The 15,266-nt window shown below is 42.9% G+C and overlaps 1 protein-coding gene across 1 annotated transcript in view; it reads right to left on the reverse strand.

The window, feature by feature from the left end:
• Positions 1-15,266, reverse strand: part of LOC119910280 (connector enhancer of kinase suppressor of ras 3-like) — a 39,895-nt gene that overhangs the window by 16,344 nt on the left and 8,285 nt on the right. The window contains exon 2 of the mRNA XM_038728788.1: positions 3,792-3,955. Coding sequence (XP_038584716.1) covers positions 3,792-3,955 — 164 coding nt within the window. The remainder of the gene's footprint in view (positions 1-3,791; positions 3,956-15,266) is intronic.

Below are 15,266 nucleotides of genomic sequence, written 5' to 3' on the forward strand. Positions count from 1 at the left end.
TGACCCTACTTCTCAGCTGAATAATTACCCCAGTAAACACTTTCATAATGAGTTTATGGTCTCAGTCGCTAGTTTCATGTCTTCAATACAAAATGATGTTCATTTAGTAAATTATGGTCCCATTAATTGAGTATGATTGACAAGTCGTTACCATGGCGACCTGTCAATCAGGCTAGAGTGACTCATACCCTCGGCATTGTGTAAATTTAACCAGCGGCGCTGAAAAAGTTTATTAGGAGTTGGCTGTTCACTTTCTCTGGTCAGTACATTTAGTTTTAAGACTGTTGTTCGCTAGACAAAGTTATCAGCCCTGTTAAAATGACAGTTAACGTGAGTTACAGTTGCACCTAGCTAAGCAAGCTAGCTAGCGCCGCACACTTCTGGGCACTTTCTGGTTGCAAAAACTCAACATGGCAGCGCCCTATCGGCCAAACTCAAGGCTTCAAAACAGCAGTCCACAAACCAACGGGTGGCGTCACGATGACTACGTCCATTTCTTATATACAGTCTATGACCTGAACGGGCCCTACTGTGCGTTTTCAGTCGTTTTAATGTAGGCGGAGGTCAACTCCAAAACGCAGCTATTTTTTTTTTGAGGGCATAAGTGTGTTCACACCACAGACTGTATATAAAAAGGCTAATTAGTTGAGTGTGGAACGACGGACACTTCTCACCCTCAACGACTGCCATTTTAGCTACGTAGCGGAAGTGGATCAACAGCACGGGAGAAGTGTGAAGCAGCAGAGGGAGAGGCCTTTACAAGTTTCGTACTCCATTTCATCACTAAATCCACTTATGAGAAGTTTTGAGGCGAGAAATCACATGTGTAGATGTTGAATATTGACAGTTTTACGAAAAGTGATGGTGGATTAAAAATACGCTTGAACGTTTTCAGAGTTCACCCGCGGGGAGGAGCTTGCGAGGCTGGTCAGCTGTCCGCTCACAGAGCCCTCTGCTCCCGCAGTCACACATACCGCTGCAGCCAACGCAGCAGAGACTCCAGCAACAATGGAAGAGGAAACCACAGCTGTAATGGTGCTTTCAGACCAAAAGCGAAGCGAGTGTTGGGGGCGGTGAGTTTACATACAAAGTCAATGCAAAGATGCGTAGACGCGCAATTTCCTGTCGGGTGGAGTGAATATTTTCAACTCAAGCAAAGAAGTCGCAATAGCCTATCAGTGTTGAGATTGTCCATATGTCACAGAGGCTTCAGAGCATTGTGTGGAGAGAGCCGGGCAAAGCGGGGGATTAAAAATCTGCTGGCCGGCTGAGAGCTGCTAAACTTGGGGGAGAGGAGCAGGGAGCAGCGCTGCAAACATTGGAAAAATAAACACCCCTAATCGGTCGGATTCTGCTCTGACAACTACGCCGTTTACTCGCGGGAGGAGCTCGGAGTAAACTGCTTTTATTAAATTAGCTTTTTACTTTAGTTTTTGGGATTTCAACATTGATTTATCTTCACTGGAGCTTCTCAGCAGCTAGGTTCCGTGCACATCCGGTTCCAGTGTTGTTGTTAGCATCGTTAGCTCTGTCGGACTACGACTTCATATTTATATCAAAACTGGACATTGCTGGGAGAAAAGAAAGCGAGGAGGTTGAACTACCTGGTGAGTTCAGAAAACACGTGTCTGTAACTTTATTCCAGCTATCGTTGTACTTTACTGTGACCAAGTTAGCATAGCATATCCCTGATCGATCCAAACTCCATTCAGAAAACAATCATTTTAGAAGTTGTTGTCCTGCTAACAGACCTGACAAAGCATGAATTTAACAAATCTGCATCATGTTGTAGTTATTTCTGCATCAGTTTAATCCGTTTATTGCTATTTAATCGCAACAAAATTTTTACTTTGGTTTCATAGAGTTGTAGTAAAGGCGAGTTGTGTTTATTCACGTTAAAATCACCTTGTGTGTGAACACTTGCAGCGAATGTACTCATGCGAGGAAAGCGTTGCGAGCCGAAAATTCACGGTTGGTCTGAATGTGGCATTAGATAGTTTAAATATTCATACAGCTGTTATTCTGTCATTACGTTTGAGTAGTTTAAATTAAATGAAGTAACATCTGGCTCGTGATGTGCAGAAAATTATTGGTTTGTGAAACTTAAAGAAATAAAAATAAACAACAGAAATAGTATGAAAAGGGGACTATCCTTACTTTTTATTATTATTATGGCTGTTATTTTGGAACTCTGCAGGTACCCTCTGTGCAATCTTGTGATAGTCATTTCCAGTTAGTGCACAACAGCAGTTACCCTGTCAAAATTAACGCACTAAGTAAGTACATAGTGTACGCAGTATACTGCATGTAAGTATACTCAAGGAAGTACCCGAATTGAGACACAGCATGTGTCAATGCGAAAAGTCTATTGTTGGCGCTAATGATCCGCCCGGTTACAATTCGACATTAAAAAGAAGAAGAAGAAGAAGAAGAAACAGAAGCAGAAGAAGTCGTCAAATTTTGCGATCGTTATTTCCGTTAAGCGCACAACAGCCATGTTTGATTTAAGACAACCCCACCCTGTTCACACACTTTACAAGTAAGTACATAATGTACACAGTGTACTAATGTTAGTGTACAAATGGAAGTATCCGAATTGAGACACAGCATGTGTATCATACCAGCTGAAATGAGATGCGAGCTAAGTAAAGAGTTCATCAAACATTTGTCTGCTTCACACATGATGCTAGAAAACCCATCCATAGCTTCAGTGTGCTGAGGTGGCAGACGAAGAAATCACATCGTTTTGAGCTACAAAATGTGTTGATCCAAACCCATTTGACGTCCTACTTGAGGTGAGTTGCAGTCTCTAGTAGGAGAGTGAAAATTGAACTTTTAAGATTCTTCACGGTAAAAATAACCATGCATCAAACACTTAATGTACAGCATTTTAAGAGGAGATTATAAAGACAGAAATGCTGACACTGATCAAAATGCAGGGACCACAATCTGGGACTTTTATGGCACAGGAAGTGATAAAACTCCAAATCGATCCCATCTGCTGGAAAACCTGGTTTTCGTTGGAGCATGGATGCTTTTTATCGCTCTTTTCATTCTCACTAGTTGGAGGCAGAGACATTTTTGTTGGAAGTTCTTCTGGGAGCTGTGGTGATGAACAGAGGATCAGTTGCGCCCAGAGTGAATAATAAGAGCCAAACAGGGGATCTATAATTGAACCAACGAGCTGGCTGAGGTGAGCAGACGGCTGCAGCAGAAAGACTGATCTTCCTGACATCTCTGTTTGTTTTTAGAGAATAGAGATGAAAACAAATACACCTTGAGCATTGTGTGTATTTTATATGTGATTATCTATCAAACTGATCAAATTGTCAGTTGTCGCTATGTGATGATAACCTCACACAGCTTCAAACTGCCAAATCGAGCCCAAGGCCACTCCAAACCGATCTCTGCTTTTCTCGGAGTGACACTGCTGTTCCCCAATGTCCTCGGGCTGCTTCATGTGTTGTGGTGCCTCCACACCCCCGCTGAGCTGTGTGGGAAAACATAAGCCTTACTGCATCGCTGGTTCCTTTAGTTGGCCAACCAGAAACTAATGGCTGAGATTTTAGGGAAGCGAGAGTCAGAGTGAGGGTGTGTGTGTGTGTTTGTGTGTGTGTGTGTGTGTGGGGGGGGTTTCATTGCCTAAAAGTATGAGCCCCTGCTTTGTTACACATCCTTCTTAAAAGATACAGTCACATCCCACAATTATGCTTTTACCTGAAATATCCCTGCTACTGTATTTTGATACACATCACCATAGTTACACGCACTCGCAGCAGAGATCTACTGACCAGAGCGCAGAGTAGATCGACAGCCTCCAGCACCAGTTCCTGGTGCCCGATCCTGGCCACGCCAAGCTCCTCGAGGTCTTGGTGTGTGATCTTCAGTAGCTGCTCCCCGCTGATCTTCTCCCGCTCAAAGTTGCTTACATACTGCTGCAGGCTGTCATCCAAACCTGGGCGCACAAGATGAAAATAGGCAAACATTATAACTACACACCAGTCTTAGAAAGGTTGAGTTCAACTGTCATTTGCAAGAGCGTTCTGCCCCAGTGCAAAACCAAAAATAGTGCCCACTTACGCTGAACTACTGTACCTGTATTTTTTATTAGCATGTTTCCTAATATTGTGTGAGTGTGTGCATGGAGGAGATAAGGAACAGGTGTGACTGCTATCTTTGCTAGACAAACACACCACAAACAGAGTAACGGTTGAGACCCGAGTCTGTTGGGCTTGAACAATGGACGGTTATATTTGTGAGTGTATGGATGTGTGTGTACGTGGGTGTGGGCGTTTCAAGAAACGTCAGGGGCGTCCCCTTGCTGCTATTTGGAGCACCAATAACAAATGATTGTCCGTTACACTACCAACTGCTCTGGTCATTGAACATACAAGGGTGTAACTCACACAAATATAGAATGAGTTATATGGAGCACATTGCCATAAACAAACTCACAAACGTGCCCTCCCTATGCACGCAATGTGTCCCTTAGTGGATCTTCAAGTAGTGATGAGACAACATAGTTAAGAACAAGTCTTTGTGTGTGTGTGTCGAGCTGTGGGTGTCGAAGTAAACACCATCTTTCTCCCCATCAAAGAGTGCACAGTTAGAGGGCAGCTGCAGATACATGGCCCTGTGCCCTGCTTTTCTGAAAGACCTGTCAGCTGGAAGACACACTCACTCACTCTGACCGTACCACACACACACACACACACACTTCTTCAGTACAAGTCGGGATTTGGCAGATTCGTTTTCAATTTGACATTCAAGTCACAAAATAAAGCTTTACTTTTTCAAGAACATAACTCAACAGCAGACAACTGCATCCATAAAAAATGTAGGGCATGTAGTGAAGAGCCACTGGGTGTGTTCTGTGGCCACTGAGCCCTTTTTGTGAATGGCACCTCATATCTTCATGCCTCTGTCACACTCAGTCTGTGCATGTGTTGCAGAGACTATGCTTAGGGTAAGAAGAGTAGCATCAGAGTGTGTATATAGTACACACCCCACATACAGCCTCAACATGTTATACGCATATAACCTGAAAACAAATGCGGATATAAATCTATTATCTGATTTATTTTCAAAAAGTAAATACCAAATAACAATATATCGCAAATCCTATATTTTGCATTGGAAAAATATTCATCACTGTTACGCTCTTAATAATAATAATGCTTAAAGATCTTTTTTCAAACTTTGTTGCTTATTTACTTAAGAATATTTAATGTTTAGAGTAGTAAATGTTTAGATTTCTGACAAGATATATTTATTAAATAAAGCTGATTTAATAAAATCACTATTCAAATTGAGGATTTTGAGCGAGGATTGTTACTTGGGGCGATGACATTCAAAGCTTCCTTCAAAAACCTCAGAGAACAGACTCGGGTTGATTCGGTACAGCCCTATTACAGAGAAATACATTATATTATTATAAATACTTAGTGTTTATTGACACTATTTCATTATATGTATTCACTATGTTGTAATTTTTTGTTTGTGACATTTTATTTCATCAGTCCTCCAGGACAGAAGGCTTTCCCTGTGAAGCAGCTGTGGACACACTATGTTCAGAGGTTTTTCAGCTTACCTGGAATGATCTTTATTTGATAAAAGCTGGTGTTCACTTCTAGTAGAATTTTTTTTGTTGAATCAAATAATGCACAGCATGACCAGACTTCTGCACAGTGCTAACAAAGATAAACAAATAAAGAGCAGGAGCCAAGTAACTTGCTTTATGATTTCTTGAAATTCTGGTATTCCTGCATTTTAAGATCCATTTATTGTAGAAATTGCTATGAACAGAACACGACACATCAGAATATGCTGCATTGTGTAGCCCTCGGGCTCACATTACCTACAACAGACTCCCTTCAAGACCATTAAAATTCCATTATGGCATCAAAGTTCACTTATGAAAGCTTTTTCAATCCTTGAGAAAATATCTGAGAGCTCAAGTCATGTCCACTGAATCAAAGGGAAATTCCATCATGACTTGTTAACCATTAGCCTCCACACACGTCAAGTCCAGTTAGGTTCATTAGATTTTTCTCATTCCCTGACATGCTAATTCTGAGGAAAGATTTCAGAGAATTTTAACCCCTGACTAGCCAGCTGTCTGCAAGGGAATCCACTTCACATTGGAAGACTTAAGCCTAGTTCACACTACACGATTTTTAGCCCGATTTGCCGCTCGGCGAGCTCGGCAAGCATCAGGCTGTGATCGGGGGTAAATCAGTGGTTGATCGGCGGTCGGCAGTCGTTATGTGTGAACTACTCAACGACGCATCAAAACGGCTCCCCGACACATTTCTGACACATCGCCGACGTCTGCCAGATATCTAACATGCCAAATATCTGGAAGAGTCGGCCAACGCGACATCCACGTCCAGCCAATGAGAGCAGGCAGCTGGCAGAGCAGGCAGCTACCTTTTCACCGCAAAACACTTCTTACTCCCCTCCAGCTCTCTCTGTAGCTCAGACAATCCCTGTTACCCATGTTCTTTGTCTTTATAATTTCTATCTTTATAATAACAAACAACAGCTGTTTCGTGTGTAGGTTCACGTCAATTCCTGTTTCAAATTTCACGTGTGTTTTCTTGACAAAATGTGGTTTGGAGACCAGCGTCAAGTGTCAGAGCTCGTGTAGTGTGTGACCCCCTATCACCGATCAGTCACGTAGTGTGAATGCCACAGCGACTTCAAGACTGCCGTCACAAGATGGCAAGTTGTGTAGTGTGAACAGCACGGCCGACGCTGAAAGTCGTGTAGTCTGCACGAGCCTTAAAGAGACTGAGCACTGGCCTGAACCCACAACAGCACAAACACAAGCCAAACACAAACACTGGGCCAGTCACTTAATGTCATCAGATAAAAACAAAGACTTGCCCCTCTACAGAAGACGACAGGGCACAAGGGGAATTTGTGGTTCAGCTTACAATAAGACTTGCTGAGGCTTACACTGTGTGTTTTTTTTAGCCTGGTTGCTATAAACCCACACAATATCAACCAGACAGACTAGATATGGGTAAACAGTCTGGAAAGAAATGGTGGGACAATTGAATCTGCATACGCTAAATGATGAATTAAGGGCCTATCCTCTCCTCTGGGCTGTTTTCACTTTAATTCAAACGTTTTCTCCCCCCTTATCCTATGCCTGATTCTAGAAGTCAGCCTTCAGAGAGTTTAGAAATTCCAGGTCACTCCAGGGTCCGGTCTGCATTACTGTTGAATTGGAACAAAGTGTGTTAGCTTGCATCAGAGAAAGAGACCTACCACTTTAATGGTACAAGTGATGGAGAATAGGGGTAAATTGTGCGCTACAGAGAAAATGTACTACTCTCCCATTGAACTCAGGGGCCACAGCAATCTCTCCCCCTGGATTCAACCACTGACACCTTCTGAATAAAAGAGGGGTGTCCTTACAGTGGGGCTTATAAAACATTTATTGGGCCTTGATCAATGGCAGCTAGTGTGTGTGTGTGTGTGTGTGTGTGTGTGTGTGTGTGTGTGTGTGTGTGTGTGTGTGTGTGATTTTCATTAAAGGTAGAGTTACCAGTAAAGGAGATGGAGTGTCACGTTATCTTGAATTGAGCGAGGGGGCAGGGCACAAGGGAGGATTGTGTGAGTGCTTTTCAAAAGCCTACGCAGGATGAAACGCTTTGGAGTTTTATGGCCTCTGTGAACCACTTGGCAAGTGGGTGTAACTGTGTAGCAGACGCACATACACACAGCACCAACATCAAATGCTATCACACTGCCAAAAAGCAAGACAAACATTCATTGCCCCAACATTTTCAATGTGATAACAAGTTGACTGAAATTATTCAAACTGGACTAAAATATCAATATATTCGTGACAAATTACACTAATACTACACATGAGCCTGGTGTAATGTTGTAATTGACACAATAAACCAATTCTCCCAATACAGAATTCAAAAAGATAAAGAGCAAACTTGAAAGCACTCCAAGGCGGCAACAACCTCTTATTTTATTAAAATCAATTAGGCACAAATGCCATTTTTCGCATAATTTTGTTAACATTTTTTTGACATCCTGCTTACTAACTGAAAAACACATCAACAGGAGCCAAAAGATGTACATTAAATCTCAGTCACTACATAAAAAAAAAAAAATTAAGAATGGACTGCCAGTAGCATTGTACTGCTTTTATCAAACTGACTGTGACACCAGTTTTCACATATGGTCGGAAGGCCTTTCCTGTATCAGGTAGAAGAGGGCATCTGTCAAAGTCTGTGACCAATAAACAATCCCAGAATGGGCGGTGATTTGCAAATGCCATACCGGTACTGTGTGAGTTTCACTGTGGCACCTGTTGTTCACTGTGGGGTCTTTTTTGCCACCCACCATCTCCCATTAGTAAACACTGATCATGTGTAGAACAGGATATCAACACAACAATTTCAGTGTATAGATACATACATACATACTCGTACACACACACACACACACACACACACAGGCATATTTCTAGACAGCTGGGAAAGCAAGAACCCCAGATACTCCAGTATGGATGCAACAAGTGGGGCCAGACCTTGTTGAAGGCTCAGCAGCCTACTTAAAGGCTGTGTAAGCACACATTTTTGGCACTGTAAACAACAGAACCCATCCGCTTGCAAATGACTGGGCTATTCTTGTCATAATCGCACCAGTTCCCATCAGAAGCACAAAAACAGCAGATTGTGTTCAATGTGGCCAAGTACATGATAGCTCAGCACCCATTGTGTTTGTGTGAAAAGTCATCAGAACAGCAGACAGGTTGGTACATGACATCTTATACAAGTTCAGTGGTCTTCACAAAAATGTTGATCAGTTTTGATCAACAATGCTTTCAATGCAGCTTGGTTGCCAACTTTTAGTTCTCAGGGGTTTGATTACACTAGAAAAGAGCGAACAGTCTTTCGCCTCCTACAGAAAGAACAAAACAAGCTCCTCCCCCCAACCCCTCCCTTAGCTCCCAGTGGGAGCTGTAGCCACCCTGCAACACACACACACATAAACAGGGGCACACACAAACACACACACAAACCAATATCCCCAGTGGGAAAGCTACTGGGTATAGAAAAGCAAAGCCACTGTAACTCTGCCGTCTTTATTTGTTAGCCCGGCCTCTAACCTGCGGGGAACGTACAAGAATTTGACTCATTGTTCTCTGCTGAGCAGCTTCATTGTGGGAATTCGCAGCACTCTGGCACAATAGTCTCTAGCCAGACCAAGCCGTGCTGTAATTAGAAAGAAAGAAAAGGCTCCTCTCGGCGACTGCTAGCTATCCTAATGCATGACTTCACAGAACAACAAAGCCTGTACACACACACACACACACACACGGCTGGCATTTCCAATGGGAACTGGGGATAGGAGTGACAGGGTGGGTGGGTTTTGTGTCCTCATCTGAAAACAGTGTAAAATGTTACAGCTTTCTATAAGACGCTTCCCTGCTAAAAACAACTGATAGTAGGGCAACAATCTGCCTTTTTGTGCCATGTTTCAAGATACTGGCATTAGTTTCAATGATATTCATGCAACAACTGAAACTGCACTGGAGACAGGCTTGGATGATGGGAATAAATATCAGGTTAAGTGAGATCTTGAATTTTTTGCAGTTGAAAACATGCAGGCACGGACAGCATTTCGCTCTCTGACAGCTTAACTGGCTATGACCCTGTGTGACTCATGTTTTAATCTCATCATTGCTTCCTCCAGCTAACAAAGAGTGTTTCACTTCATGTACCCTAATCTTAAACACAGACAACTACAAAATGGCAGTGACAAGTCCCAAGTGGGCTTCCTAAGAGTGAAAAAGCAGCTGAGGCTAGTCTGTCCACTGGCAGACAAAAGCAGCTGTCTCTTACAGAGTGATGGATGATGACTGATGACGGAATAGGGGTCAAAGTTCACAGGGCTGTCGTGGTTGAAGCACATCAGCAACTATGAGTGCCAGCCTGAGGGCTCAGTTAATCCTCGCCCAAAGCAGCACACGACCCCAGTCACATTGCTTATACGTCCTTTTTTCCCCCAAGTTTGAGGTTTGCCTCAGTTAATATTGACTGGAGTAAGGTGAGAGGTGGCGTCTGGAGGCGTTGCAGGTTAGAGGACAGGAGGTTACGAGATGAATTTTGGCTGTCGCATGACCAGATACATGGCTTCTGGTCACAAGCAGATCAGAGGATTGAGGAAAAACAAGACAGAGCGAGAGAGACAGAAGAAAACGAGATAAAGCAGACTGCTGAAGGCACATTAGTGAGTGTCTTTCCTAACCTGCAGCCACTAAAACAGTCATGGGAAAGAAACTGACAAACTTGTTGTCCGGGTCACTGAGTTTGCACCTGCAATATGATTTAGTTTTCTCTTGTCACACTTCCTTCACATGCAATTTCTTACTGCCAAACATGTGGCCTATAATCTCTTACCACTGTTCTCGGTAGTTCAGTTTAACACACAGTTCTTCCACTGGGCCTACACACGTACATTCCCTTAAAATTGAGGGTTGTCAGGTAGTTTGAGTAAACAGCCCATTTAAATGCCAATAAAAGCTTATATCCTGTTAGCAAGAAACCTGGATATCACATTCCAGTATTATCCTGTGTAAAACATATTCACTTGATTGATTTTTATTCAGGGCTTGCAATAGACCTTTCACATGGAAGACATTTAAACTTACAAAAAAAAACAGGTGTAATTAATAACACGAAGCATTTTGGGGAATGCACTTATTCGCTTTCTGGGAGAGTTAGATATGAAGAGTGATTCAACTCTCCGATCTCTCAGCTTTCTAAAAGGCTGTAGCCAGCAGCTGGTTAGCTTAGCCTAGCACAGAGACTTGAAACAGTTAGCCCCGCTCTGTCAAATGGTAGGAAAATAACTGTAATACTTTCTTGGCTTTCTCTAAACAGTTGCCAGGCAACCAGCTGAGACTCTAGGAAGTTGCTGGTTGCCGCCAAGAAAAAGTCTGACACATAAAACATAAAACTGTCAGTTCTGTGCTGATTAAATAATTGAGATGTGTTAATGATTTTAGTACAATTGTGAGCTTTAGAGGTTCTGGAAGGCAGATTTTGTTACTACACAGCATTAACAATTCTTAATGCATGCAGTGTATTCTGATAATTATTTCTAATCCACAAACTTTTATGCTTGTTGGAGTTAATAATTTTCAGGTGATTTGTATTTGTGTAATGAGGGAGGGTGTGGCGAGCATGGTGAATCAAACCTTATATCAAGGTGTGCATGATCATTTGGCAGCTTCATTACTTCAGGTAAAATCGGCTGACAAAGAGATTTAACTGACAATGAAAAGTCAAAAAATGTAAAATGCCTTTCAGACAAAAGCAACACTCTAGAAATAGAGTCACACGTTTTGTTGTTAATAGTCAACTGGGGCGCAAAAAAAGTCTAAATAAACTGCAAAAGACTTGAGTAGAATTAAATGTGAAGCTACCAGGAACCCATTATCCTCCAGTGCCAGCATATTCAAGAACCGCAACCTACCTGGAGTGTCCAGAAGTACATGGTGCCAAGCACGGCCAAGGTCAGGACGGCTAAAACACGACCACCACTGAATGAGATTCATCAGTTGAAGCATCAATATTGGGCAAAGAAATACCTGAATAAAGATTTTTTTTAATGGACAGATGAAGTGAGAGTGACTCTTGATGGACCAGATGGATGGGCCGTGGTTGGATCACTGATGGACACAGGGCACCACTTAGACACAGTAAGGTGGAGGAGGGGTACTGGTATGGGCAGCTATCATTGAGGATTAGATAGTTGGACTTTCTCGGGCTGAAGATGGACTGAAACTCACTCTCAAACCTACAGCCAGTTTCTGGAAGATACTTTGTTCAAGTCCTCAGCATTCAAGGCGGCCGTGATCTTTATGCAGGACAATGCTCCATCACATGCATTCAAGTACTCCATCAATGGGCTATCCAGCAAGGGCCTCAAAATGACCGAATAATGACCTGGCCCCTTTCCTCACCTGAATCCTATTGAGAACTTGTGGGCCTTTCTCAAATGTGAGATTTACAGTCAGGTAAAGGCTCGTGCTACACGACTTTCAACATCGGCCAATTACTGTGCTGTTCACCCTACACAACTTGCCGTCTTGTGACGGGAGTCTAGAAGTTGTTGTGGTGTTCACACTACGTGACTGATTGGTGACTCTGTCACCCGAGGCTGGTGTCCAAACCACGTTTTGTCAAGAAAACACACGTGAAATGTGAAACGGGAAATGACGCAAACCTACACACGAAACAGCTGTTGTTTGTTATTATAAATATAGCAATTATAAAGACAAGGAATATGGGTTTAAAAAAGAATGGATTAGCACACGCAGGTAGCAGGGATTGTATGAGCTACAGAGATAGCTGAAGGGGAGTATCAAGTGTTTTGTGGTGAAAAAGTAGCTGCCTCCTCTCATTGGCTGATGTGGATGTCGAGTTGGCCGACTCCTCCAGATATTTGGCATGCTAGATATCTGGCAGACGTCGGCAATATGGCAGTGATGTGTCAGGGAGCCGTTTTGATGAGTCATTGAGTAGTTTACACATAACGACTGGCAACCGCCGATCAACCGCTGATTTACCACCAATCACAGCCTGACGGTCACCGAGCGCCAAATCAGGCTAAAAATCGTGTAGTGTGAACTAGGCTTAAGACAGTACACTTCTTTGAACAGTATTTGGGAGGCTGTGGTTGCTGCTTCAGCGAAAGCTGATTGTGAATCCAAGAAACTGAATGACCATGGATCTGCAGCTCATGGCAGTTATTGTAAAGAAGGGCAGCTATATTGGTCACTAAATATTAAATTTTTTATTTAATTGTAATTTTGTGTTGTTACACCTACTCGAGTAATTTGATGGAAATTATTTTTGTAATTTAGTTGCCTAATAATTCTGCACACTTATATATTCTCCTGAAAAAAACAAAACTCACTTTGCCTTAGTTAAACACTCAAGTTTGAAGTTCAATTATATTTTGGATTGACTGAGAGCTTTGTGTTTATTCAACAATAAAATGTATCTTGCCCAATAATTGTGCACGCAGTGCAGTTGACAGTTGGGTTTCCAGCCTGTGTGCTAAGCTAACTATTCCCTGAACACATAACTGTAATCTAGCCCTTATTAAGGATATTAATTACACCTCTGCTCTTCCTGCTATGTCATGTCAAAACATCTGCTGTACAGTCTACCTCACCGATGTATATACTGTCTTCAAGTAGTCGTTACGGGCAAACACAGACAGATATTTGATTTATTCACGAGGACATGTTCAGGAATAGCATGTGCAGGTGAGCGGAGCAGATGCTTGTGTGTTTAACAGGGACAGGAGCAGGGGTTGGAGCAATAGCCTCTCAGGTCAACATAATACAGCAATCACTCTCAAGCCAGGCGGCCCCCTGGCCGTGCTGCAGCTCGTTGCCACGAGTATAAACACCCACCAAAGAAAGTAACAAAGACCTAAAAAATGTCTCAATCATCCCCCTCCCACTTCTCTGCTAAGTCCTGTTCCTGCTTCTCCACCCACCACAATCTTTCATTTTTCCTGGCCCCTCCAACACTCATATTGTTGTGGTCCCGCCTGTTGACAAGCCTCCCAACATAGTCACAGTCTTTGTGTCTTGAAAGTGCACAATACAATAGAGACTGTCACTTTTGGAATCTGGGAATGGTCTAGTGTTTTCCAGATTTAATCACAATAGGTGTTAGAAAGCAATAAGGCAGTAGCCTAACTCTGTGTGGCTTAACAGTCACCACTGAAGATGGGATGTTTCATAACAGACCGTGCTATTTGTGTGTCAACAGGACTTCTTCTCACTTTGCTACAACCTATACATCATTTCCCTAAGACGAAACTGTAATTAAAGACTGTCGTTGTTTTCAAAGAGACAGAAACTGAGAAAAAGAAGCAAAAAGCTGTGAAACAAAAAAGCAGAGACGGAAAAAGACAAGGAAAGACAAAAAAACCCCACCACTTTCAAGAGGCGACTTCCCACTTAACATCACACTTAACCCTAGGTTCACTGTCGTAACCAATGACACACAAACAGGTCATATGGAGAAAAAAAAAACACAGGGAACTCAGTTTATTGCTTTATCCTCTCACATGTATGGTGTATGATCAGGGTGGCCCTGCATACTGATTACAGAGCAATTTACCAGCACCATAATAGCAGCCTATGGAAACCACAATAAAGATGAACAAGGTTTGGGGGAGGAAATGTGCCCCACTCATTTAGTTTGCCATGGGAAATGTGTGCTAGCAGTCACACTGGCACAACATGTGCACGTATTTTCTTGCAGAACCAAACTTAACTTTGCATCCATTGTGCCATTATGTTGTATGGCAATGCTTTTATTGGGCTTTTGAAACCGAAAGATATGACAGACATAAACAAGCCTTTAATTAAAACTAAAGATAGCACAATATTGCCCCTGTGGCTCATATGGTTGAGTGTTGTACTAACGTGGATCCCCAGAAGCATCTTTGGATAAGAACCTGCTAATTGCCATACATCTCCCAGAGGGTAAATCCCCCCGCCCCCTCAAATCTTGTTAAAAAGCCTGGATGAAAAAGCAGAAAGAGAGAATCTACTGGCATGCCAAGCTGAGGATTTACTCGATCAAAACAGACAGCAGGTCCATCGCTGACCCTGGCACAGAGGAGGTCCATTCCTCAGCCTCGCCTTTCCACACGCAAATCTGAGCTTGCTGCCTGCTTTCTACCCAGGCTAAACCCAGCAGGGGCCCTCCGCCGTGGCAGCGCAAAGTTACACAAAGCTACTGGTGGTCACCCCCTCGGTCACAGTGGCAGCCAACAAAGAGCGGAAGCATTGGCTGGAGTGGTAAATGAAATTAAGGTTACTATAGTGACAGGGGAAGTGGTTGGGGGGAACAGAGGTTTGGGGAAGTTGGTGGAGGCTGAAGTGAAGAGACGGAGAGGAGGAAGAGGAGAGGGCAGTGTGACCACAATCCAACCATTTATAGCTGGCTTGTGTCCTGGTCAGTGTGGAGGAGGGGTTAAAAAGTCCATCTATCCTCTCTGACCTAAAACCAATAAAACAACAAAAACAGACAAACACATAAACAAGTCACTGACTTTCCCCCAAAAATTCAATGACTCATTTCTCTTAACAGGACAGAGAGGAGTGAATATAACAAAACCTTGAATGAATTATGCAATGTCATCACATCAATAGCCAGCCTACAGGCTGTGGGCAGATTATCCCATTCTCCTTGCTGCAA

The sequence above is a fragment of the Micropterus salmoides genome, unplaced genomic scaffold, assembly GCF_014851395.1.
Source record: "Micropterus salmoides isolate LMB-PRFRI ecotype aquatic unplaced genomic scaffold, ASM1485139v1 Ms_hic_scaffold_19, whole genome shotgun sequence".
In the NCBI taxonomy this organism is placed as follows: Eukaryota; Metazoa; Chordata; class Actinopteri; order Centrarchiformes; family Centrarchidae; genus Micropterus; species Micropterus salmoides.